The sequence below is a fragment of the Halichoerus grypus genome, chromosome 2 (assembly GCF_964656455.1).
Source record: "Halichoerus grypus chromosome 2, mHalGry1.hap1.1, whole genome shotgun sequence".
NCBI lineage: Eukaryota > Metazoa > Chordata > Mammalia > Carnivora > Phocidae > Halichoerus > Halichoerus grypus.
Genome location: NC_135713.1, coordinates 204,569,527 through 204,593,090, shown reverse-complemented (window position 1 = coordinate 204,593,090; position 23,564 = coordinate 204,569,527). Strand labels below are relative to the sequence as shown.

Here is a 23,564-nt window from a genome sequence, read left to right as displayed (position 1 = left end):
CTATCAGAACCTAGGTCTATCCGTTACATTTGAGAAATGCTAACGTTATGTTTGTGGGTGGTAACCCATTAAGAGGGGCAGAAAATCAGTTTAGTGGGGAACCTCTAAAACATCTGATTGCATCCTATGAAACTTGGGGGACCTCAGTGGCTCAGTCGGTTAAGTGTCCCACTCTTAGGGAGAGGAAGTAGACTCCCCGCTGAGCACAGGGCCCAGACGTGTCTGACTCGATGTGATTTCAGCTGGTGATCTCAGGATTATGAGATCGAACCCCCCGTTGAGCATGGAGTTTGCTTGTGACTTTCTCTCCCTCTGCCCCTCTTAAAAAAACAAACAGGATTCTGTGAAACCTTCATTTACACAAGAATGTGTTAGCTAAGTCACAGAGTAAAATCCCAGTATGAGGGTCTCAACATGAAATCCATGTTACAAAAATCCATTTTTAAAAACTTTTATTTGTGCTTCAAAATTTAAGCCCAAGATACATTAACTTCACAGGAAATCCACTCTGAGAAACCTCTTTCTAGGCTGAGCACCTGCTTCCCCTCAGTCTCCCCAAAACAGAGCACATACACATTAACCCTTTTCAGTTCACAATCACTGCCCTCTTGCCAGCACACCAGTTACACCCAGATCAGCTAAACTGTGGCATTCTGGATGTTACACCCTGATTTGACTGCCAGCGGGATGAGCTGTCACTCAAATTCTTTGGCTCCTTTTGAAGACCAAGTCCAAAGAATTCTTCAATTATTCTCCCTTTGGGGGATTATTTTGTAGGCATTAACAATTAGCAACAGAGGCCGTGCTGCTCCACCTGGCATCGCCTGTCCTGAGGAGATAACCTGCAAGACCAAAGGAGAGTCATTTGATGGATCAGTCAAGCAGGGGACTCAAAATTGAAAGCCAAAGTGAATGAAGAAAAGGCAATCGTAGCAGCGCTCATTGTAACCAGACATTAGGCCCATGCTGTTGAGGGGACCACCGGGCACAGAACGCTTCAAAGCAGGCTGCCAGGATTCCCAGAAGACCTGAAACTGCAGCCTGCCCTCAGGAGCTAATGCGCAAAGGGAGCAGGGTCTGGCAAGGGGCCAGGGAAGAACCACCACGAAGCACTGGGGACATTCTCATTCAACCCCTTTCTGGAGGTTAAGCTTTTCAAGTCAAACCTAAAGGTCTACCTGAGTCCCGTGGTGCAGTCAAATCTACTCCGCAGGAACAATAAGGCAAGAAGTCGACTTCCCGACTTGCTAAAACATATACTTTTACTGGGGCCAGTTTTCAGGCTTATTAAATCCCACCCCAAATCTAGCTTTCTTGGTAACTGAACAATTATGTGACCTTAAATACAAAAAGCCATACATACCCCCCAATTTCAACAGAAAAAGGCCATCTGCCCACTCTAAGCCTGGCATTTAAATGGGAACAAAGCCAGACACCCTCCCGGCCCAGTATCACTGGGCTACTTTCTTGTTCGCACCACAGCCCCTCAGCCCTCGGCTACCCCAGGAGCAGCCCCATGCCCATCATGTTGTCCAGACCCGATCTCAGCTAACCCTAGCAGAGCTCCCTGGTGTTGTAAACAAAGCACCTGGAAACCAAACCGCTCTGCTGGTGCCATGCCTTCTTTCCTCAATGTCACCATGTGGTGCAGAGGTAGGTCACAGTCCTGCCACAACTGGCAGACTTCCGACATTCCCGTCGGTTTCAAAGACTGCATTCATTTCCTCGAAATATGGGACAAGCACTCTTTCATTCCACAGTAAGAACATGACCCACACCTGGGCTACTTGCCCATTTCTGCCCCTTCTTAGAGCCTGTACCCCAGGAACATCGATCAAGGGGCCTAGAGTGCGACAGGGCAGCCACACCATCAGTTTTCAAGCTGCAGAGGGACGATGCACTCGACTGGGGTCTTCGCAGGGTAGACAATTCCATCTGGAGTCCGTTCAGATTGATCCCTGATAAAGCCTCAACTTTTAAGAGCAAAGAGCCAAACCCCAACGCCTCAGAATAGATGGTTTCCCCTCAGCCGAGATGTTCAGACAGGGATAACTAACCATCATAGGCTTGTGGGGCTTCCTAGGGACACGAAAGATGGAAACAAAGACCACAAGCAACAGAGGAGTCCTTTCACTTACTTCAGGCAAAGCATGTCAGTTCTGTCTCACACACTGCAGACATCTAGCAAAGAAAACAAACCCATGTTAGGGGCGCCTGGGTGGCTCAGTCGGTTAAGCATCTGCCTTCAGCTCAGGTCATGATCCCGGGGTCCTGGGATCGAGCCCCGCATCGGGCTCCCTGCTCCGCGGGAAGCCTGCTTCTCCCTCTCCCACTCCCCCTGCTTGTGTTCCCTCTCTCGCTGTGTCTCTCCCTGTCAAAAAATAAAATCTTAAAAAAACAAAACAAAACAAAACAAAACAAACCCATGTTAAAATCTCCCTGCCACTCAGCACAATCCTAAACCCGAGGCAGGAGCAGCAAAACAAACATCCCATCCAAGTCTACTTGGAAGGGCTCTACTTACATACGAAAGCAAAGTCTCCGCTTCGGGCCCAGGGCACGGGCTAGGCGCTACCACTGCCATCCGCTTCTGCAGGATCCTTTTCCAGCCTCAGAAACCGAGGCTGAGACTGCACCTGGCAAGGAGAAATTGCAAAAGAAAAACCTACTCAAGACATACACAGGTTAACTCTCAAGTAGCTCACACTCAAATCTGGCCTCAATTTTTTTATAAAGCAAACTTGGGAACTGAGTTTCAGACATCCATATTCCACAGAAAGGCCTTTCTTTGCCTTCAGACAGGGATAACTTTAGATCATCATGGACTCAGCTCCCACCAATCCTCCAGCCCACAGGCTGACACTTCTAGCAGAGGCAGACCACTTTTTCCTTACAAAATTCTGCTTTGCTTCCCTCATTAAGAATTCTCAATCTTGTCTACTTTATTTTTTTTTTTTAAAGTTTTTATTTATTTATTTATTTGAGCTCCCTGCTGAGCTGGGAGCCCAATGCGGGACTCGATCCCAGGGCTCTGGGATCATGACCTGAGCCAAAGGCAGTCGCTTAACCAACTGAGCCACCCAGGCGCCCTCTTGTCTACTTTATTAAAACAACTTTCCTTCAAGGTAAAAACTGCTGATACCTAGTGCCCAGATGTACCCAGCATCCCAGACCTGACTCACTGACACTTCCTGCCCCACCCTTTTAAAAGATTTTATTTATTTATATGACAGAGAGAGACACAGCGAGAGAGGGAACACAAGCAGGGGGAGTGGGAGAGGGAGAAGCAGGATTCCCGCTGAGCAGGGAGCCCGATGCGGGGCTCGATCCCAGGACTCTGGAATCATGACCTGAGCCGAAGGCAGACGCTTAACAACTGAGCCACCCAGGCGCCCCTACTTCCTGCCCTTTTAAAGACAGAGTCTACCTTGGCACAAAGTGCCTGATAGCAGAGTATGTGTGGGGTGTATATTCCAGTGTCAGTAAAATGTGCGGTTACTCCTTTGGGACATCCTGTTGAAGGCTAGCTGTACAAAGGGAACCCGCTGCCAGGAGGCACCATCACACAAGGTCATTTCTCTTTCACTCACCTCTGCATACACAATGATCCACAGAGCTAGATCAGTTTTTTTTTAGTAGAGGATTATAGATCTGCCTCCAAGAGCTACTTAAAAATAGCCAGTGCTATAATCTTGTTGTAATAAAAATCCCTGAGCTATAAGTAGATCAGATCATCTAACTGTTCCTATATGACTGCTCTTGGGATGGCCACACAATTCTCAGGCCTCGATCCAGGGTCATTCTCATCCATGGCTGGAGGTGTACTTCTTACACTTTGTAGGCGCCTTGGATATACAGCCAGGTCTGGAAAGCAGTAACCGGATTTTACAAAGAAATAAGGCTCTGGTGGGGTTATCTGGTAACAGGCTGGGACTAGGGCCCAGATCTCTCATGTTAGTCTAATACAAAGTTTCTTTTCTTTTTTAAAGATTTTATTTATTTATTTGACAGAGAGAGAGAGACAGTGAGAGAGGGAACACAAGCAGGGGGACTGGGAGAGGGAGAAGCAGGCTTCCGGCTGAGCAGGGAGCCCGATGTGGGGCTCGATCCCAGGACCCTGGGATCATGACCTGAGCCAAAGACAGACGCTTAACCGACTGAGCCACCCAGGCGCCCCTAATAGAAAGTTTCGATCTCAGCTCTGACATTCTGGGCGGGTAGTTCTCTGTGGTGGGGGCTGTCTCGTGCATTGTAGGATACTGAGCAGCACCCATTAGATCCCAATAGCATGCTCCACCCCAGTGGAGAACAACTGGGCTAATTGTAATTCAATTATTTCTCAACGAAACTGAAAAAAGGTAATAGCCCCCTCACAAAATTTGCCGTTTTTATGGTTCTTTAAAAAACAAGAAACAGGGCGCCTGGGTGGCTCAGTTGGTTAAGCGACTGCCTTCGGCTCAGGTCATGATCCTGGAGTCCCGGGATCGAGTCCCGCATCGGGCTCCCTGCTCAGCAGGGAGTCTGCTTCTCCCTGTGACCCTCCTCCCTCTCATGCTGTCTCTCATTCTCTCTCTCTGAAATAAATTAAAAAAAAAAAAAAAAAAACTTTAAAAAAATAAAAAAAAAAAACAAGAAACAGGTGCGCCTGGGTGCCTCAGTTGTTAAGTGTCTGCCTTCGGCTCAGGTCATGATCCCAGGGTCCTGGGATCGAGCCCTGCATAGGGTTCCCTGCTCAGCGGGGAGCCTGCTTCTCCCTCTCCCACTCCCCCTGCTTGTGTTCCCTCTCTTCCTGTGTCTCTCTCTGTCCAATAAATAAAATCTTTAAAAACAAAACACAAGAAACAGCTGTATTAACTCTAAGCCTCAGTTTGTTTACTCAGTAGCAAAGGAGAAAATATCTACTCCACTTAAGATTGTTTAACAAGTAGTTTGGGAGACTGCTTGGCAAGGAGGCTAGCAGAGCTCCACACTCCTTCCCTTATCTGGGCAGGAACAATCCTGGGAGGCTCACAACCTTGAAATCTAACTAGACACTAAAGGGACGCTAATCTCTGCAACTCTGCCAAAGAGCAAAAAAAAATCTTCCCATTTATAGAATTTTCATCAAAAAAATCCTTACACTCAATATCTTAAGATGATGGTTTTCACCTGACTTTTTTCAGAGTCTACAATCAACACCTTTAATCTCTAAGGGAAATATACTTCATTCTAACAGAACCGATGTCAAGATGTTATCTCAAGATTGGTATTTAAAAAGCTGAGCCTCAAGGCATCAGAACTCTTCACAAAAGATGTCCTTTCAGACAAGGGTAACTTTAAATCATCCATAAATATTTCTAAACCCCAGCCAACCAAAACCCATTTCTTAAGTCTCCCTCCCGTCCCTGTGTGCAGCAACCCTTTTGATTCCAAACAGTGACACCTAGTGGCCCCAAATCACACTGGCACAGGCCCTGCTCATTTCCGGATTTGGGGTCCATTTTTCTCACCCTAACTGGATTTATGCGTCCACGTGTTCATAAAACTGAACTTAAAACCAGAATAAAGTGTGAGGCTGCGGTAGGCGGCGGGCCTTCCACACCCATCCTTACTCATTTCAGGGATGCATTCGTTACTTTTAAGCTTCAACCTGCAGGTCTGCTGCTCACTGTCTCCGCAGACGCCAAAGAAAAGCCTGTGGGGAATGAAAAAATGAGCTTGGAAGGTGGGTTGTAGAATTACGGCTTTCCAAAATCGACAATCCCATTTACGACTGTCTATAGGATTAAATAAAAACTACTGATTAGGGCCGTCCTCAAGGCACTCTAGGAGGGACTTGACTTGGACGTTAACACTCGATGTGAATTAAGAACTGCCACCCGCAGCCTGCCCCGTGGGCGGGCCTCGGAGACCCGCAGGGCACACGGTGGTGGTGCGACGCACGAGGCTGCACAGGCTGGGAGAACCTCTCCCGCCCCAGGAGGGGCCCTTTAACTCCAAAGGAGGGCCTGAGCGCTCTCCCTCCGATCATCAACACTCGCGCCCTTCTGCGTCGTCTGAGCCGGTATTTCCACTAAGCCTCCCAACCACCCTAGAAGGGAGACCGGTTTATCGACACCATCCCGCCTCTGAGGCAGGGGAGGCCGAATGAAGTTGCGCCGGGTCAAGGAAGATCTCGTTTCCCCACCTCCACAGCCTTACCGCAGCCAAAGGCCCGAGAATGCTCGCCCTGTTGGATCCAGCCAGAAGCCGCCATGCCTCCCAGCCACGCGGCCTGCCCCGAAAAGAAGGTGGAGCCGCGCCTGCGCACACGTCCTCTCAGCAGTCTCGCGAGAGCTCGCGCGATGTTGAGAAAGGGCTCAGGGGAAATGTAGTCCAAACAACCGCCGATGGGGGCGGCCGCATTCTCAGCGGGACTCTGGACGTGGGGGTAAGATGGTGGCCGCCACCAGGGACAGTAGAGACCCCGGGGTGGGAGGCCTGATCTTGGAAGAAAACGAAGATGGACGGTTGCTTCAGCTACAGTCATTTATCTACTGAGTCCACAGATTGTCCCTGGCCGAGACTGGGGTGGCGCAGAAAGTTCAAGGGGGCCTCACGAGGGGAACGGATGAGGAAACCGAGGCCCGGCCGGATTGCATTCTTAATCGCTCTGCGGATTTCACTTGGGGCGGGGAGGGGTCATCTGGGTGGTGGGTTGCATTAGAGAAGGGGCGGCAGATTCCCGGGGGACTGTAGGGTGTCCTGCTCCGCTGCCCTTCAAGTTGGGGTGAGGGCGGGGAGGCCCGGGCGGCAGGGGGCGCCCGCGAGCGGCGGCTCCGAAAGACCCTGAGCCCCACCCGCCGGGCGGCTTTAATTCCACAAGGGAAAAAAAACCAGAGAAGAGCAGGGGTGGTGTGTAGCAGCCACCGCCCCTTCTGACCGTTATTCTTTTCTTTTCTTTTTTTTTAAGATTTTATTTATTTATTTGAGAGAGAGAGAATGAGAGAGACAGCACATGAGAGGGGGTAGGGTCAGAGGGAGAAGCAGACCCCCCGCCGAGCAGGGAGCCCGATGTGGGACTCCAGGATCATGACCTGAGCCGAAGGCAGTCGCTCAACCAACTGAGCCACCCAGGCGCCCCTGACCGTTATTCTTAACACTCATTAGTCAGAACCAGAATTTACACCTATTTGGAAATTAGTTTAAATTTGCAAGACCGGGAAGCCTTTTCTGCATTAGCCTCCCCCCTTTCTCATCAACCTTTTAGCGATGATCTCAGTGGCATTGAGTCTGGATTGTTATTCTGTATGTGGCCATAGGTCGCACGTGTTTATTATCAAGTTGCCACATTTGTTTATGTTTACCTATTTGACTGTAAGCTCTTAAGGCAGGGGATGTCTGTCTCTCTTTTTTTAGATTTATTTATTTATTTGAGAGAGAGAGCGCGCACGCACAGAGGAGGGAATCTCAGACTCCCCATAATCCCACCCCAGGGCTCCATCCCACCACCCTGAGATCATGACCTGAGGGGAAACCAAGAGTCCCTCGCTTAACCGACTGAGCCACCCAGCCGCCCCAGGAAACATCTCTTTTAGTTATTTTTATTTTCTTTTTAATTTCGTCACAGTGCCTGGTTGGTATTTCGCTGCCTCTGCTCACAGAACATACTCAACAGGTAATCATGGGCTCACTTAGCAGTAACTTCTATGTTGTAAAATTGGCCCATAAGTTTCCCTGTCTTACCCTTGAAGATACTGTTTTGTATAATACCGAAAGGGGGAATGGGTTCTCTCCCTGTACACTAGGAGAGGGTGTTTTTGTTTTTTTAAGATTTTATTTATTTAAGAGAGAGAGGGAGGGCACTGAGGGAGAGGGAGAGGTAGAAGCAGACTCTCCACTGAACAGGGAGCCCCATGCGGGATTGGATCCCAGGACCCTGAGATCATGACTGACGCAGGCACCCTTGGAGAGGGAGTTTTGTTTTTGTTTTTGTTTTTAAGATTTTATTTATTTTTCTGATAGAGAGACCGCAAGAGAGGGAACACAAGCAGGGAGAGAGGGAGAGGGAGAAGCAGGCCTCCCTCTGAGCAGGGAGCCCGATGCGGGGCTCGATCCCAAGACCCTGGGATCATGACCTGAGCCAAAGGCAGACACTTAACGACTGAGCCACCCAGGTGCCCCTGGAGAGGGAGTTTTAAGTGTGGAAGTTCCAAACACTGCAGGTCTGCAGGCGAGCGACCTGCTGCCGGTGAACAATAGCCAGAGTGGATACCTCGTGGCACTTACACTATGTTACTCCTGGAGCACTAGACGTGCACTGATTTCTTTAATGTGCACCATCACTACCCCTGTTTCACGGATGAGGGAATGCAAGCATTGAGCGATGAAGTAACTTGCCCAAATTCACACAACTGGTAATTGCTGGAGTCGGGGTTTGAGCCCTGCATGTAGAGTCCGTGCTTTCACCACTAAGTTGTACTGCACCAGGTGTATCTATACATCAGTCTTATTATAGGGCTTCTGGTTGTGGGGGAGAGGAGCAAAGAGGGGTTTTGTGTGTTTGCAGGGGTTGTTAGGGATGAAATTACTGGGGGGAATGATGGGCACCTGTTCCACAGTTTTTGAGCCACTTTATGGCAGGAAGGGTAAGGAGGAGAGGCTGCAGGGGCTGATGGGTGCTAGACCGTGGGGCTCTGGGCTCTAGCAAGGCAGTCTTGAGTCCCGGACTGGTTGCCGCCTAGTGTGTCCATAGTGTAGCTTTCACACCCGACAGGACACTTAGCGGAAGAGCAGCAGGCTCACAGCGGATGGGGTGTCCCGGGCGGCTGGGCAGTGGCCAAGAGGCCAGAGCAAAATGCAGTGAGAGGACTTGTGACTGCGCACCTGTTGGGCACGCTGCCTGGACAGGCCAGAAATCCGTGGGAAAGACCGGGGGGCTCAGGCGGCTAAGCATCTGCCTTCGGCTCCAGTCATGATCCCAGGCTCCTGGGATGGAGCCCCAAATTGGGCTCCTTGCTCAGCGGAGAGTCTGCTTCTCCCTCTCCCTCTGCCCCTCCCCTCCTGCTCCTGTGCTCGCGTGCGCGCGCTCTCTCTCTCCCTCAAATCAATCAATCAATAAATAAACATCTTAAAAAGAAATCAGTGGGAAAGACAACAAAGAATGCATCAGATTTCTGAATGAGCAGGCAGGGGTTCAGAGCTGTCGAGACCAAAGTGTTAGATGTTGTGATTTCTTTTTTTTTTTCTTTTTCTTTTTTTAAGTAGGATCTACACCCAGCACGGGGTTTGAACTCAGGACCCTGAGATTGAGTCGTGTGCTCCACTAACTAAGCCAGCCAGGCGCCCCGAGGTCTGAGATTCTTGAGTTTTATGTGCGGTGGAATTATGATGCAGCCGTTATCCAAGGCTAGTGTGGATCTGTAGTTACTGATATGGACAGAGTCACACAGTCCAGTGCTCAGTGACAGAAGCAGAACACGAGCGGAGCAGGGCCAAAGTCCTCGGTGCAGTGCAAGGGCCTTGGCTCAACAGAGGTGAGATCTAGTCAGTTGGCCTTCTGTGCTCGGGTGATGAGCTCACTGGGTTCCATTCACTGATAGGATTTCAGAGATGGTATCCGAAACCCACATTAATAGGAAGCCGAGTCTTTGGAATATTGAGGTTAATTTCTTAACCTGGAAAGGAAGCTCTACTATCATTAGTAAGAACAGGAAGGTGGATAGGTATGTCCCAAGCAGTTGGCTGCTTATGTCGGGAGCAGCTGACCGGTGATTCACAGGACGTTCATCTGCGTGGCAGCCCACAGCGGTTCTTCCTCCATCTCACAAGCGGAACAAAGCTACTGGCTGTCTTTGTGCTTCGGTGGAGACGGGCTCCTCCCCAGCCCTAAGGGCGTATCTTGATGAGTTGGCACCAGACCCTTACATAAATCTATTCCTTCTGCCAGGAATTCAGAAAAGGGTGTGTGATGCAATTATGCCAAGTTTGGGGAAGTGTTCTTGTTTTTAAAAACAACAGCCTCTCTTCCGGCTTTGGGACGCTGTGAAGATAGGATGCTTGACGCTGTGGCAGCCTTCTTGCATCCGTGAGGCTTGTTCCAAAGCCAGAGCCGAAAGTCTGACGTGGCAGAGCAGAAACAAAGAACAAAGAGTCTTCATGATGAACTGCCGAAATACCAGTCCTAGAGCCCCGTACCTTCAGACCTTTGTTTTGACTCAGAGACACATATTTTAACATTTTAATATTTCTGAATGCGAGGAGCATCTTACAAGCAATGACATGTTAGTTTCAGTGAAACACAGAATCAGAGTTTTTCACATTTATTTATTTTGGGGGGAGGAGCAGAAGGAGAGGGAGAGAGAATCCCAAGCAGACTCCCCGCTGAGCACAGACCCCCCCCCACACACACACACACACAACGCAGGGCGCAGTCTCATGACCCTGAGATCATGACCTGAGCCAAAACCAAGAGTCGGGCGCTTCACCTACTGCGCCACCCAGATGTCCCAGAATGGGAGATTTAAAAAAGAAATCTCCTTACTGTTTGAGCCACCCTAAGTTGGGTGTTCTGTTAGAGTCACAATCGTCCTAAATGATACGATCCACATGTCCCAAATCTTTTTCGTTTTATTATAATTCTCTGAAAGAACAGGTCATGGCAAAATAAAAGGAATGAGCTGACACGTGCATGTCCCCTTTCTGAAAACACAAAAGCTACTGTCTATTGAGTGTTTGCTCTGGGCCAGGCTCTGCTCGAAGCACCTTTTAAGAAGCCAACATATTGAGGCCAGACTGGCATACAAAAACTATACATGCTTAACACCTCAGACTTGATGGGTCTGAACACATTGCATGTACTGTCCCTTCATTCTCCCATCTGCCCTCTTATGATCACCCCCCTTTTGCAACCAAAGAAGCCAAAGGGCAGAAAGGTGAAAGTGATCAGTAAGTGGGAGCGTTGAGATCAGACCTCAGACAGTCCAGCCTCAAAGCCTGTGATCCTCACCGCTGTGCGGAGTTTCCCGGAAGAACACAGGATGACAGTGGGACACATTTTGCTTCACTCCAGTGGCCTGACTTCAGCCAGCCAGAAAGCCCAGCATAAAAGCACAGGGTTTTTTTTTGTTCCCGCCTGGGATTTCTGAAGATCATGAAAGCGTGCCACAGATTGTGTTCAGCAGAAATCTGGGACTGTGGACCACAGCTTTAACCTCCTGCAGGGGGAGAAATGTCGCAAGGCGTATCCCATTCACTGAGAAGAGGCGACCTTGGCATGGCAGTGGGTTGTTTCCTGTGTTTGCTAAGAGCACACACATCACTTGTCTGCTCAGCAGAGCTGTTGCCTCTCGTAAAATTATTGCTTAATGGGTTCTTAACAAATAAGCGAATGAGAAGAACATGTAATATCCTGTTGACCTCTTCTGCTCATCTTGGGACACGTCTCTCCATTCCCAGGAATCCTGCCTTCTCACGAGTGTTGCTCAGCCTTTGTTTATATTGTTTGTTCCCTTTGCCTCGAAACTTCCTTCCCCTCATCCTCTCCTCTGCTGAGCAAATTCCAGCTCCTGTGTCAATACTTCCTCCGCAAAGTCTCACCTGAGAAGCTGCAGCGGTCCCGAGCTCTCTGCTGGGTGTTCTGCCGCAGGCTGGTGAAATCTATGCTCCTCGCCCACGCGGGCTCGGAGCCGTCCCAGCCCTCTGATTCTAGCTCAGTAACCCCGCGTGAACCACTGCCCATCCGTCTCAGCCTCTTTTCTCATCTGGACGTTTAGCACAGTGCACACACAAGCACCTCCACGGGCCGGGCGTGAGGGAGCGCGTCACGAACAGAACCCTTGTTATTTGAGCACACTTCTTAGGATACTCACTGTCATGATTATCTGTTTTCACATCTGGCTTTTCCACTAGACTGTGAGCAAGACAAGGATCAGGTCTTCATTCTTGTTGTTTTTTTTAAACTCTTTTAAGTCATCTTTATTGAGGTATAATTTACATACAATAAAATGCATGCATTTAAAATGTACGATTCAATCATCCAATCAGCCGTACACCCGTATAACCATAACCCCAGTCAGGATTTAGAACATCTCCAGCACCCTGAAGGGCACCTTCCTGCTATTTCACAGTGTCCCTATCTAGCCCTGGCACCAGACAACCACTGATCTGCTTTCTGCCATTCCAGATTAGTTCTGCCTGTTCTAGAATCTCCTATACTTGGATTCATACAGTAGGTGCTCTTTGGGGTCTGGCTTCTCTCAGTGCCCCGTGTTATGACTCATATCGTGGCTCATTTCCTTTTTATTGCTGAGTAGTATTCCATTGTGTGAATACACTGCCCCCTTTCCTATCCGTTCACCTGTTGAAGGATATTTGGGTTGTTTCCAGTTTGAAGCTATTATTAATAACACTGCTCTGAACATCTCTTTGTGTGGACCAGGTTCATTCCTCTCGGATAACTTCCTAAGAAACTGCCAAACTGGTTTCCCAGCAATGTATTAGTACAGGATTACGGTCGTTCACCAACATCTATCATGGTCTTTTAGCCATTCTGGTGAGTGTGCAGTAGTATCTCATAGTGGTTTTTTTTTTTTTTTTTTAAAAGATTTTATTTATTTATTTGACAGAGAGAGACACAGCGAGAGAGGGAATACAAGCAGGGGGAATGGGAGAGGGAGAAGCAGGCCTCCCGCGGAGCAGGGAGCCCGATGCGGGGCTCGATCCCAGGACCCTGGGATCATGACCTGAGCCGAAGGCAGACGCTTAACGACTGAGCCACCCAGGCGCCCCTCTCATAGTGGTTTTAATTTGCATTTCCTTGATGACTTATGATGTTGTGTATCTTTTTATGTGTTTACTGGCCATATGTATACTTTCTTGTGAAGTGTCTATTAAACCCTCCCCCTTTTTGGGGGCTGTCTTCTTATTATTGAGTTGTAAAAGTTCTTTATATATTCTGGATACGGGTCCTTTCTCAGATTTTTGCTTGGCAAATATTCTGGGCTTTCCAAGAATTTCGATAAAGTTCAACTTATCTTTTTCTTTTATGGTTAGTGCTTTTTGTATTCTCTCAAAAGGACTTTTCTTTTTCCATTGGATCACCTCCGTGGTGTCTGTTTTGGCGATCCCACTGATCTGTGTGTATACCCTTAGGAACAGCACGCTGTCCTGAGCTCTGCTCTTGTCTCCTCACCAGAACGAGACCACTGCAGTCTGCTGGGGCTCCCCTCCCCACGCCACAGACAGGGACCTGGGTGAGGCAGACACTGCGGCGGCCATGTGGTCACCATCCTGTGTGGTGCCCGCTATCAAGTGTCAGGTGCTTCTGTTCGGCCATGTTTTCTAGCTCTTTGTGGCAGGAAGCCTTGCTTCATTTCTGCACCCACGAGGCCCAGCATACAGGTGCTCCATCCACGCGTGCTGAGGGGGCGAGTCATTGTCAGCACCTCCAAACACGGTCCATTGTAGCCTGTTCTGACTGGGAGAATCTGGAAGTGGTCCATCCCCTTCATTTTACCAGACGGTTCTTCTTCTGAGGGTAGTCAGGGGTCCCTCCCATCCTCAGCATCAGACCACTTGGGTTCCACACTGCCTGTTAAATGGGGAGACTGAGGTCCAGAGAAGGAAAGCTCATGTGACCAGACAGCAGCCAAGCCAGCACACCTGGGCTTCCTCAGCCAGGTTCTTCCTGTTGTCCCCCCTGGCAGGTCGGGCACCATCCCTTTCGTCACGGTCTGACTCCAGCACCTAGCACAGGGTGTGTACGTCGCAGGCTCCCGATACACGCTTCTTAAATAAATGACCAAGAAGAAATAAAATCATTTCTTTGAATGCTCCGTTCACCTGGCCTCTGCAAACGGTATTAAACCTGTGTGTGCCCGTGTGTGTGTGTGCGCGCGGGCACGTGCATTTGCACGGACACGGGACCGGCCATTCCCATCCAGGTTCAGAGGCCATAATCTATCAGAAAATCTTTTTTTTTTTTTTTTTTTTTCTGGTTTTAATTTTCTCAGCCACCCTCTCAGCTTAATCCCCGCTAGGGGGCATGTGTATCCCACAGAGAGGGTCCGTAATCCCCAGGTATAAGGGCTGGTTTCCAGCTGAAGTCAGCGGGTCCCTCTTGAAGCCATCTCCTTGAAACCGCACACCCTCCCCTGCAAAACAAACAACAAAGCCTTCCTCCTCAAGCTCCCCCATCTCAGGGTGGGCTGCTGGCTACCATCCTCTCCTACCCCCAGGGCTCTGCAACAGAGCCGTAGTGGCAATGAGTGACAAGCTCGATCATGTCTGTCGTCCTGGCTAGGGGCCACTGCTTCCTCCCTGAGGGCCGTGACAGGTCCTGGAAAGGCAGCTCTCCTCACTCCCCTCAGTTGGCAGGCCAGGACTGGCCTTACGGGGCCCAGAGTCTGGCCCAGCCTCAAATGATGAGTTTCTGCAGAGTGAGCAGTGGGAATATCACTGGGCGGGGTCCACAGCTCTCTTTCCCTGTGCCCTGGGGGACAGGTCACACCCAGGACGTCCTCGAGCCCCAGCTCAAGACTTGAGTCAGTGCTCTGTGCCCCAACACCTTCCCAGGCTTTGGCATCACATTGCCCGGGCACACATCCTGGCTTCACTACTCGCTGTGAGTGACCTTGAGCAAGCTCTGTGAACTTCACTTCCCTTATTGGGTAAATGAGGATTACAACAGTTCCTGCCCCATAAATGAGACAATGCATATAAATAAAGCACTTGGCACAGCGCCTAGCACAGAAGAAGTGTTTGAGACACATTAGCCATTATTAATAATATTATTAGTATCATTATATTACTATAAACCTTAGCCATTTCCCTTCTTTCGAGGCTCACAAAGAAGCATTACTTCCCTCTAGCTCAAGGTCTTGGGCTTCTTCCTAACTGAGGTCCTGTAAAGGGTCCCTGGGAACCCGTGGGACCAGTCCTTATGCCACCGTGCCCGCCTCAGATCAGGTGCCACGCCCACCTTGTCTTGGACCAGGGCCTCTGCTGGATGCCCTCGCCCAGAACCATCCTGCCCGCATCCACACAACCACACGTTTGGGACGGGCGGGGTACTCCCCGTGGCAGCATCTGCTCCCTAGGGTGACACAGGACAGCAGCAACTGATGCAGCTGCTATGTCTGCTTCCCACCCCCGCCACCTCATTAGCTCTCCGGTCATGTCCCAGTCTCCAGGAGCGACAGGCAGCAGCCCCGAGAGTCTCAGCCACAAAGGTAGCCAACAACAAACAGCACCTCCCTGCTCCCGCCCTGCCGCGCAGAGCAGCCTTTTCCCTGCCATTCAGGTTCCAACCGGCAGAGAGATTAGAGATTAGCATTCAGGTGGAGGGTGGAAAAGCATCAGGGCCATCACCTCCTGTCTTCTCTAGGAGCTGAGATCCATGCGGGGAAGCAGAGCCCGTTGCAGGGAAGGTGTCCGGGTCAGACCTCCCACTGGAGGTTGGGACAGGGTTCCAGGCACCCAGCAGTGCTCCCTGGTCCAGTCTGCCTGGCTGCCGGGTCCTACCGGGTGCCCCTGTGCTGGGCCGGGCTCGGGCTTGTTTCCAGAACTGCCCATGGCCCCGCTGTTGAGTATGTGCAAAGACAGGGCAGGAAGGGCCATGGGGTGAGGAGGCGAAGGACTAGCTGTTCTGAACCTACCACTGTTGCAAACTGACCTGTTGTTCAGTAGTTAACACCGTTCCCCGGGCTCAGATATATTGAACACTTACTAAGTGCGCTAAGCACTTTAGACACGTCATCTAATTTAACCCTTACAAGAACTCTGAGACAAGTTTACCGTTACCCTCCTCTTAGGAGAAACCCCAGGCAGGGGTGTTCAGCAACCCACCCCAGGCCACAGAACTGAGAAGAGACGGTGGAGTCAGGATTCAAATCCGGTGCCCTGAGTCCGGACTCCTCGCTCTTAGATTCTACATTGATATTTCATGAGAGCCAGCACCCCCCCCCCCGCCAGGGGGGGCGCCAGCTCTCAGCCTCAGCGCTGTCTCTCCGGTTGCCCTTAATCCCTTCCCTCCTATTATGGTCAGTCTGCCAAGCCCCTGGGCTTTCCTGCTCCCATTCCCAAGCAGCAGCTCTTTCCAAGGAAATGGCGGGGGGGGGGAAGGAGGCAGCCTCTTGGGGACACTGGGCCCGCCCCCTGCAACAGGAGATAGTGGGCTGAGGAAGGAGCGCCCCGGGGCCGGGCAGCCTTCTCTAGAGGAGCGCTCGGCTGAGGGTGGCCCCTTCCTGCAGCGGGAAAGGGGCAGCAAATGTGCAAGTTGTGCAGAGAGCCCAGGGGTGGGAGAGCCCTGGGGAATAAGAGGGAGCGTGGGCTGGGCGTGTGGGGAAGGTGTAAACACAATCTGCTCCCACCGAAGCCAGCCTGCTCCCTGGGGGAGAGGGCCCCTCCCTCCCGGCCCACATGGCACCCCAGCTGCCAGGGCCCGGGCAGGCGCCAAGGCCAGCCAACACACTCCCCCCATCCCCTCGCCTTCCCTCCCTTCATCTGGGACCCATGCCTGGAGGAGCCACCATCCCCTGAGCAGGCTCCTAGAACAGTGCTGCGAAGGGGTGTCGCTTTGTGGAGGTGTGTCTGGGCCGCCAGCCAGCCCCTGTCCAGCCAGGTGACCTTGGCCTGACAATTCCTCAGACTAGTGCAAGGAGACAGGCCACCTGGAAACGGTGGAGAGCAGAGCCATGGCTGAAGTGACAGGAACATGGCAAATAAGATTAGAGGATGAATACACAGGTAGGGCTCAGGGACGCAGACTGGGGCCCCAGGAACAGTGCCCTCTGGCCCTCAACCTGACAGCCCTGTCACCAGGAAGACCGCTGCCTGGAGGAGAAAGACAAGCTGACAGGAGCTGAGACAGGTGGTCACGAACTCCTGGCCCGGGTCAACTGCGCAGTGGGGCTCTGTTGTGGTTCCAGCCCAGAGCTCCTTCCCCTGGTGGGACCCTTCCCCTGCCTCTGCCCCGCCCTACTTCTAGAAGCTTCCACAGCACTGCCAGGCTCCCTGCAGGATCAGCAGCCCCTCCCCCATGGCTTCAGTGTGGGTCCCCTCTGTCTGTGGCATCTCACCCTTTCCTTCCCTCCTTCAGATGTGGAGTCACGGCGACAGAGGGGCTTCTGTCTAGAGAACTCCCCATCTCCTGCCTCCTGATGGCAGGGGCCAGCCAGACGGAGACTTCTCTGCCCGCCCACCCGCCTGCCTGCCCGCCCACCATGGGGGCTGGATGGCAAGGAAGGGGGGTGCACGTGCGGGAGGGGGTGGGGGGTGCTTTGCAAGATGAATGGCTTCCAGACAGTCGGGAGCAGCTCCCTGCAGGTCTGTGCCTGGATCCCAGGGAGCAGAAGCGGAAATCTGCTTTGATCTCTGCTCTGGATCGGGCAGGATTGTGAAGAGAGAAATGGCAGAGCAGCTGGGGGCAAAGGAGGCCGCCGCGGTGCTGAGCAGTCAGCGGATTGACAAAAACAAGTGTCATGCTTCTTCCCTTCCCACAAGCTACTGGCCCTTTGGAACACACGCACGCATGCACACACGCGTGCCCGGAAGACACATTCGGAGCACAGCTGAGTGATGCCTCGCTCCAGCTGCAGGCAGACATGTCACAGATCCAACTGGCAGTTCTTGCAGATAATTTCAGCAGAGCGGCCAGTGACAGGGTGCGTCCTGGGGACCGGGGAAGGGAAGTGCCACAGGAAGTGCGTGCCACCCGAGCAAACTGATGCCATGCAGCCTTGGACCACAAGCGTTGGGGCTGCCAGGCCAGGGGAACCCCTTTTCACAGAGCAGTTGCAAACTTCCAGGTGGTTTCAGAGACGACTGGGCCCTGGTGGCTAAGAGCGCGGGTGGCTCTGCAGCCTCCATATGAGGCTGGGGGGGTCCCCCATTAACTAGCTAGACGACACTGGACAAGTTCGTTAGCCTCTCTGTGTTTCCTCATTTCCAAAATGTGGACAATAACATGCCCAGGCTCCTTGGGTTATTGCAAGGATTAAGTTAGGGAATGAATGAGAAGACCTATCAGCGATCCTTTGGCTCTGGGGCTCCCTGCTCCCCGTCTGCTCCTCCTCTAGCCGCCCCAGAGTAGACCCCGCCGAGCCCCGCTCTGGGCCGACCTCAGACGGTCCTCAGGACCTCAGAGGAAGGGAGCCCAGCCCAGAGCAATGAGCGTCTCTGCCCCTCCTGCCGGCCCCAGCCAGGCCTTGCCTCAGGAGTCCCACCACCAGCACCGGGGGCAAAGTGAGGACAGGTCCAGGGGCTCAAAGGGAGGGGTCTACCTTCTTGATGGCTGCTTTTTCCCATTCTCCTGCTTCCTGTTGCTGCTTCCACCACAGCATCCTTTGTGGGTGGGGAGCAAGCCAGGACTTGAACTAATACAGAAAACCAAACCAGATTAGCACTTCCTCCCATGCCAAGGCAGAGGCTTGCATTGCAGAATGGATATTCCAGAGCACCTCCTCTCCCTTAGAAGTCCGCTGGCACTGCCCTCAGGCCCCCCGCATGACCTCCACCTCATCCCCAGCCCTAGAAAATGCTGTTGAGATCACATGTCGTTCCCTTAAAGCCCTTGCCTCGCGGTCTGGACCATAACAGGCTCAAGGTAGGAGCTGATGAGAGTCCACCCGCCTTATGCTCACCCTCCACCGATGACCACAGAGCTGGAGGTGGCCTGCTCTGCTCCCACACGGCCAGACTTGCAGAGTCTTCCTTCCTGGTCCCCAGCCCAGCCCTCTCCCCTCCAAGGCTCGCAGGCCTGCCCTACCTGCTTCTGCCCCTGATCTCAGTCCCTGGGGCCGAGCTCCGCCTGAAGAGGTGACGACTTACTTCAGAGACTCTTTCTCCCTAAACAGAAAAGCATGGGAGTCAGAGGATTGAGGGGGATGTCCTTCCCGTGTTTCCAGACTTCCTCTCCCTTCCGCCCCAGGCCTAGCAAGTCACCCCACTATGGAGGGTTAGGAGCAGCCGGGAAATCAGCTGGAATTTGTGACTGTGGAATTGGAGAGCAGAAATTTCCCTCAGGCCAGCCCTTGAAGGCAGGAGGTGTTAGGTGTTAGGGCGATTTTTCCAGTTAACTGGGTCCCGAGGAGTTAACAGGAAACTGCTTCCTTCTGGCTAGACCACAAGAGGCCAGGCCAGATAGTCCAGATTCAGCTCTCTCCTCCTGACAGGGGGTCCGGGCCTATTTCGTGTGGAAGAGACAGACTGCCTGAAGTCAGGGACCCGTCTGTCCCCATTGGCCACAAATCGGATGGATGACCTTAAGCAAGTAACTTACACCTCCCCGTCCCTCAGTTTCTTCCACCATTAATGAGAGATAGAAACGCTTGTCTTGCCAACCCTCTGGGACTGTTACAACCTCCAAGTGAGTTAATATATGAGAGACCTCAGGGGAAGACTAGAACCCTGATCAAGAGCCAGGTAACAGCAGGAGAATAGCCAGCTACTTCATGCCAAGTGCTTTACCATGATCTCAATTTGAACCTCACCAACACCCCACACCATTCTGTTATTAATCCCAGTTTGTATATAAATAAAAAGGTCACGTAACTTTCCCTGAGTCTCTCAGTCAGTAAGCAGAGAGTCAGGATGTGGACTCTGGCTACACACCTCCAGACCCAAACTCAACCTGGAGGACCAGTCATTTGAGGGCCTGCTCTGTGTGAGGCCTGGGGCTCACCATTTCACCTAGGTCAGCCCATTTCACCAGTAGGGCTACTTGGGCACTTTCGTGACCATCTCAGCTAGCCTAGATGCCAAGGAAGGGCATCACAGAAATGCCTGTTTCCGGCACGTCCCCAGGGCTGCCCGGTGGGCCTTCTGACAGGGCCTGGAGGGATCCCAGCACCGAGGAGGAATTAGGGGCCACACACAGACAGAGACTCCCATTCTTGTGGCTCGCCAGTCTCTGTGTGGCTGAGGGGCACTGCAGGTGGGTCCCACACCCCAAAAGAAGGAGACACTGGGGTGCCCCGGCAGGCAGGCATGCTGACTGCTCAGTCATCCGAGCCCTGTGGGGAGACTCCCTCCGGCCAGGGGCCCTGGAGCCCAAGGGCATCCTGTTCTTTGTTTCACTAGGAGTGGGAGAAGGCTCGTAGATCTTTTGCCGGAGAGAATGTCACTCCACACAGGACTCCCACACTAGGTGGGCCCACAGGCACGAAAGAACATGCAAAACACTATGTTCTTAATAAATAATTGTCGATTTTTCCAGATTTTGTTGGGCACAGGAGCCCCTATCATCTAAGGACCCTGATGACCCAGGGAAGGAAAAATCCAGAAGTTCCCAAAACTTCACCCCTCGTAAAGGCCACATGGTTCCAGCCTAGGGAAGAGTTAACTTTCTGGCCACTGGAGACAGCGTCCAGCCCGCAGGAGCTGCCCAGCCAATGGCACTCCGTGCTGATGATGTCATGCTCCTCCTGCGCCTCCTATTGGGGACTGGACAGCCAATCCTGCTCGCGGCTCGGGCAGAGGAGCCGGGGAGGCTGAGCGGGGGCAGCCGGGGAGGGGGAGGGGGAGGGGAAGGCGAGCCGAGCCGCCAGAGCTGCTTCTGCCCCATCCCTCTCTCCAGTCCCCCTGCGCCTTCCGATAGGACCCTGGGGACCACCCCACACTCGGACAAACAAGGCAGAGCAGCTTTGGTCCAGAGGAGAGGCTGGGGGCTCCCACTGCCACCTAGAGAAAACATTCAGCCTGCCCACCGGGCACACAGGGAACAGGGTGGCTGGGGCGAGGGGCCAGGCTCCAGCGCGCACGCACACACTCCTACACCTCCCCAAGCACGGACAGGGACAGGGAAAGCGGCAGCTTTCTTGGACGCACCCTCCCTCCTCCACCCCCGACTCTCTTCTGCCTTACCTGCCTGAGGACCGGAGGTCTGTTTCCAATCTGCTGCCCATAACGGCCCCGTCTACTCCTCTGGGCTCTCTGTGGGCGGGAGGAACAGGCAGGAAGAGCTGTGGGCAGCGCCCAGGCCCAGACCCCCCTCTCCTGCAGGACCTAGCCACAGTGGGCTGCGGGGCTGGGGGCTTCAGCCAGAGTCTTTGAAGAGGTGCAAACTCTCCCTGCTCTGAGGGGAAGCCTCTCAGGGACTCCCTGCAAATCCACCCCCCACCCCAAAGCCTCCCAGGAGGTCCAGGTAGCTCAGGCCCACCTTCAACTTGGCTCTGGCCCGGCACAGTAGTTCCCCCCCCCCCCCCGCCCCCCGCTCCCCACCCAAGCCCGTGGCCCAGTCAGTTTCTCACGGTTGGACCCGGTTGGCGAATCGGCGGCGCCAGAGCATGGCCAAGGTGCTGAGCAGGAAGAGGGTGGTGCACATGGCTCAGCAGCCCCATCCCCTCCCAGACAAGGTCTGTAGAAGAAGGCCAAAATGGCCCTGCCCGCTCTCACAAGCCACTGCTGTCCGTCCTGAGGTTCCTGCCTGCACTGGATTAGGAAGCTCAAGCTGATTATTGGAGTCAGCAGATCCGACCTTGTGCAGACTGATTAACCTCACTCGGCCCAGGTTGTCTGCCGCAGTGGCAGGGTAAATCAAGCTGTCCGTTCTGGATGTCGATGTGACTGAGACCTGGGCCCAACCCTCAAGGGGCTTCTAGTCTAGACACATGCCCTGGCCAGTTACATAAATGAGCACAATAGAGAGATGTAGGTGATGGAAGGCACCTGCAGAGCTTCAGGGAATGCCCAGTTGGAAGAGGAGCTGGGGGCATCAGAATTTGCAGGTTCTCAAGGAAGGTTGGGCCCCCCGGCTGGAAGATTCTGCTGGGGGCTGCAGACATGAAAGCACAGGGCATGTTCCAGCAACTGGAAGTTGAGTGTCAGCAGAACAATGATGTCATGGGGAGGCATCGGGAGGGGAGGAAGGGAGAAGAATATTAGATGATGAAGCCAGAAAGACAAGGGAAGCCAGGGAGTGAAGGGCTGGCTAAGCGGTTCAGTTCTCCCCTCTGGACAATCCTCTCCAAATGTTACTGATGACATACCCCCTTCCTTAAAAGACGGAATTTAAGTATGCATTGTGAAATAGGTATATGTATCCACTTAGACATTATATACTATACTACTGGGCAAATACAGTCCTGCACCACGAACACACATAAGACTTGTAAAGGATGAGATGAAACTAAATAGAAATAAGATTTCTCCTGCTCACTTTCCCAGTGGAAACCTCCTGGGCAGCTGCTTGGAAGGGCACCACACTGGCATTGGGTGTCCTCTCAGAGGGCTTCAGGGAGGTGGCCAGGTGCAGAGTGCTCTGTCCTGGCCTAGGCAGCCTGTGGAGCAGACATGGGTCTGAGCATCCACCCTCTTCCATCCCTTTCCAAAATCCCCAGAAGAAGGCACTAGATTTTCCTTCCCTCAAATGAGATGGAAGCAGTGTCAAAGAGGCTCCTGCCCAGGATTCCAGGGAGGTACCTGAACCCTGAGCTCCAGGGAGGGCCAGAGCTGGGGCTCCAGCTGGGCTCTCTACTTTGAAATATGATTTTCAACATACCTAAACCAAAGCTGAAGAGGAGAGCCAACCTCTTCTAATACTCACAGTGGGACCCAAAGTCTTGAGAAGGGTGGGGTCACCAGGGAGCGTTCGGGGGAACTGGACATTGGCCTCGGGCTGGGGCTGGGAGTCAGAGGTGGGACCCGGCCGTCCCAGGTCTGAACAGTTACTTGCAGGGTGGGGACCCTCTGGCTCTGAGGCCCAGCCCCCACCTCCGGTCCTGTGGCGCTTACACCTCGCAGAGCAGGACCACCAAGACAAGGATTTGTCTCCTCCATTCGCAGAACCGCTGCCTAGTCTCAGCCTTGGCAGCTGAGATGTCTCCAGGGCCTGGGCCTCCCCAAGATTTCTTGAACCTTCCCCCCAGTACCTCCTTGACCGGCCGGCTGCCTTTCTTGTGGACTTTCCTCCACCAGGGCCGGAATTCGGGGTAGCGCCTGTTTTTTGCTTGCGTGTGTCATTAATAAACCACTCAGGGACTTTTTTTTCCGACGCCATGTGCACGCACAGGGTGGGCGGGGGTGGTTGCTGGCCGGAAGGAAAGGGGACCGCAGGCCTCCCGCGCTGAAGTTCGACAGCCGTCCCCCATCCCCGCAGCGGGGGATTCCAATACGGAATTGGAGCAGGGAAGGGACCCCAGTCCTAAACCCTCCGGAGCCTGGGGTCGGGAGCTCTGGGAGGGGCGCCGCGGCCCCCAGTGGCCGGCTAGGGAGAAGCCGGAGTGAGCGTGAGCTCAGCTGGGACCCCCGCGCCGCCGGAGGGGCTGCGTCCGCCCCCTCGGGGGGGGGCGGCCACGCCGCAAACGCCTGGGAGTGTTTGACTTTGAGTCAGTTCCCCGCCGCGTGAAGGGTGCACACTCGCGCCCGGCCCGACACCGCCCGCAGCGTGAGCCGGGACACCGTGCCCCCCGACCCGCGCCCGCCCGGGGCGCACTCCTGCGCGGCCGGCACAGCCCGGCGCCGCGTGACCGTCCCCTCCCCCCGAGGCCCCCCCAGCACTCCCACCACACCTACGCCCCAGCCCCGCCCGGCGGTCAAGGTCCGCGGTGGCCTCGCGGGCGCCCGCCGCGTCGCCCCCACCCCACCCAGCCTTCACCTTGCCGGAATTG

The 23,564-nt window shown here is 53.2% G+C and overlaps 1 protein-coding gene, 1 long non-coding RNA gene and 1 other non-coding gene across 3 annotated transcripts; 1 reads left to right on the top strand and 2 right to left on the bottom strand.

Moving 5' to 3' along the window:
* Positions 1-437: 437 nt before the first annotated feature.
* On the bottom strand, positions 438-22,815 carry LOC118533426 (photoreceptor disk component PRCD). Its single transcript, XM_078066146.1, has 8 exons — positions 21,207-22,815; positions 20,821-20,889; positions 18,725-18,804; positions 6,181-10,077; positions 5,592-5,674; positions 2,525-2,636; positions 2,139-2,181; positions 438-842 (listed from the first exon to the last, which is right to left on the bottom strand). Exons 1-3 carry the CDS (start codon positions 21,278-21,280, stop codon positions 18,783-18,785), a joined length of 165 nt encoding a protein of 54 aa, XP_077922272.1. The 5' UTR covers positions 21,281-22,815; the 3' UTR covers positions 438-842; positions 2,139-2,181; positions 2,525-2,636; positions 5,592-5,674; positions 6,181-10,077; positions 18,725-18,782.
* Positions 2,749-2,830, bottom strand: LOC118533433 (small nucleolar RNA R38). Its single transcript, XR_004916229.1, has one exon. It is a non-coding gene; the product is annotated as a small nucleolar RNA R38 (small nucleolar RNA).
* On the top strand, positions 6,314-12,883 carry LOC144380898 (uncharacterized). Its single transcript, XR_013445222.1, has 3 exons — positions 6,314-6,409; positions 7,589-7,636; positions 12,398-12,883. It is a non-coding gene; the product is annotated as an uncharacterized LOC144380898 (long non-coding RNA).
* Positions 22,816-23,564: the final 749 nt, after the last annotated feature.

What these genes read in the sequence shown, in the direction of transcription:
- LOC118533426 (XM_078066146.1), bottom strand. Translation starts at nt 21,280, where the DNA reads ATGTGCACCACCCTCTTCCTGCTCAGCACCTTGGCCATGCTCTGGCGC. An exon ending in TTCGCCAACCGGGTCCAACC is followed by an intron (nt 20,890 to 21,206) that starts GTGAGAAACTGA and finishes TCCCGCCCACAG; the next exon opens with AGAGCCCAGAGGAGTAGACG. An exon ending in GACCTCCGGTCCTCAGGCAG is followed by an intron (nt 18,805 to 20,820) that starts GTAAGGCAGAAG and finishes TTTTCTGTTTAG; the next exon opens with GGAGAAAGAGTCTCTGAAGT.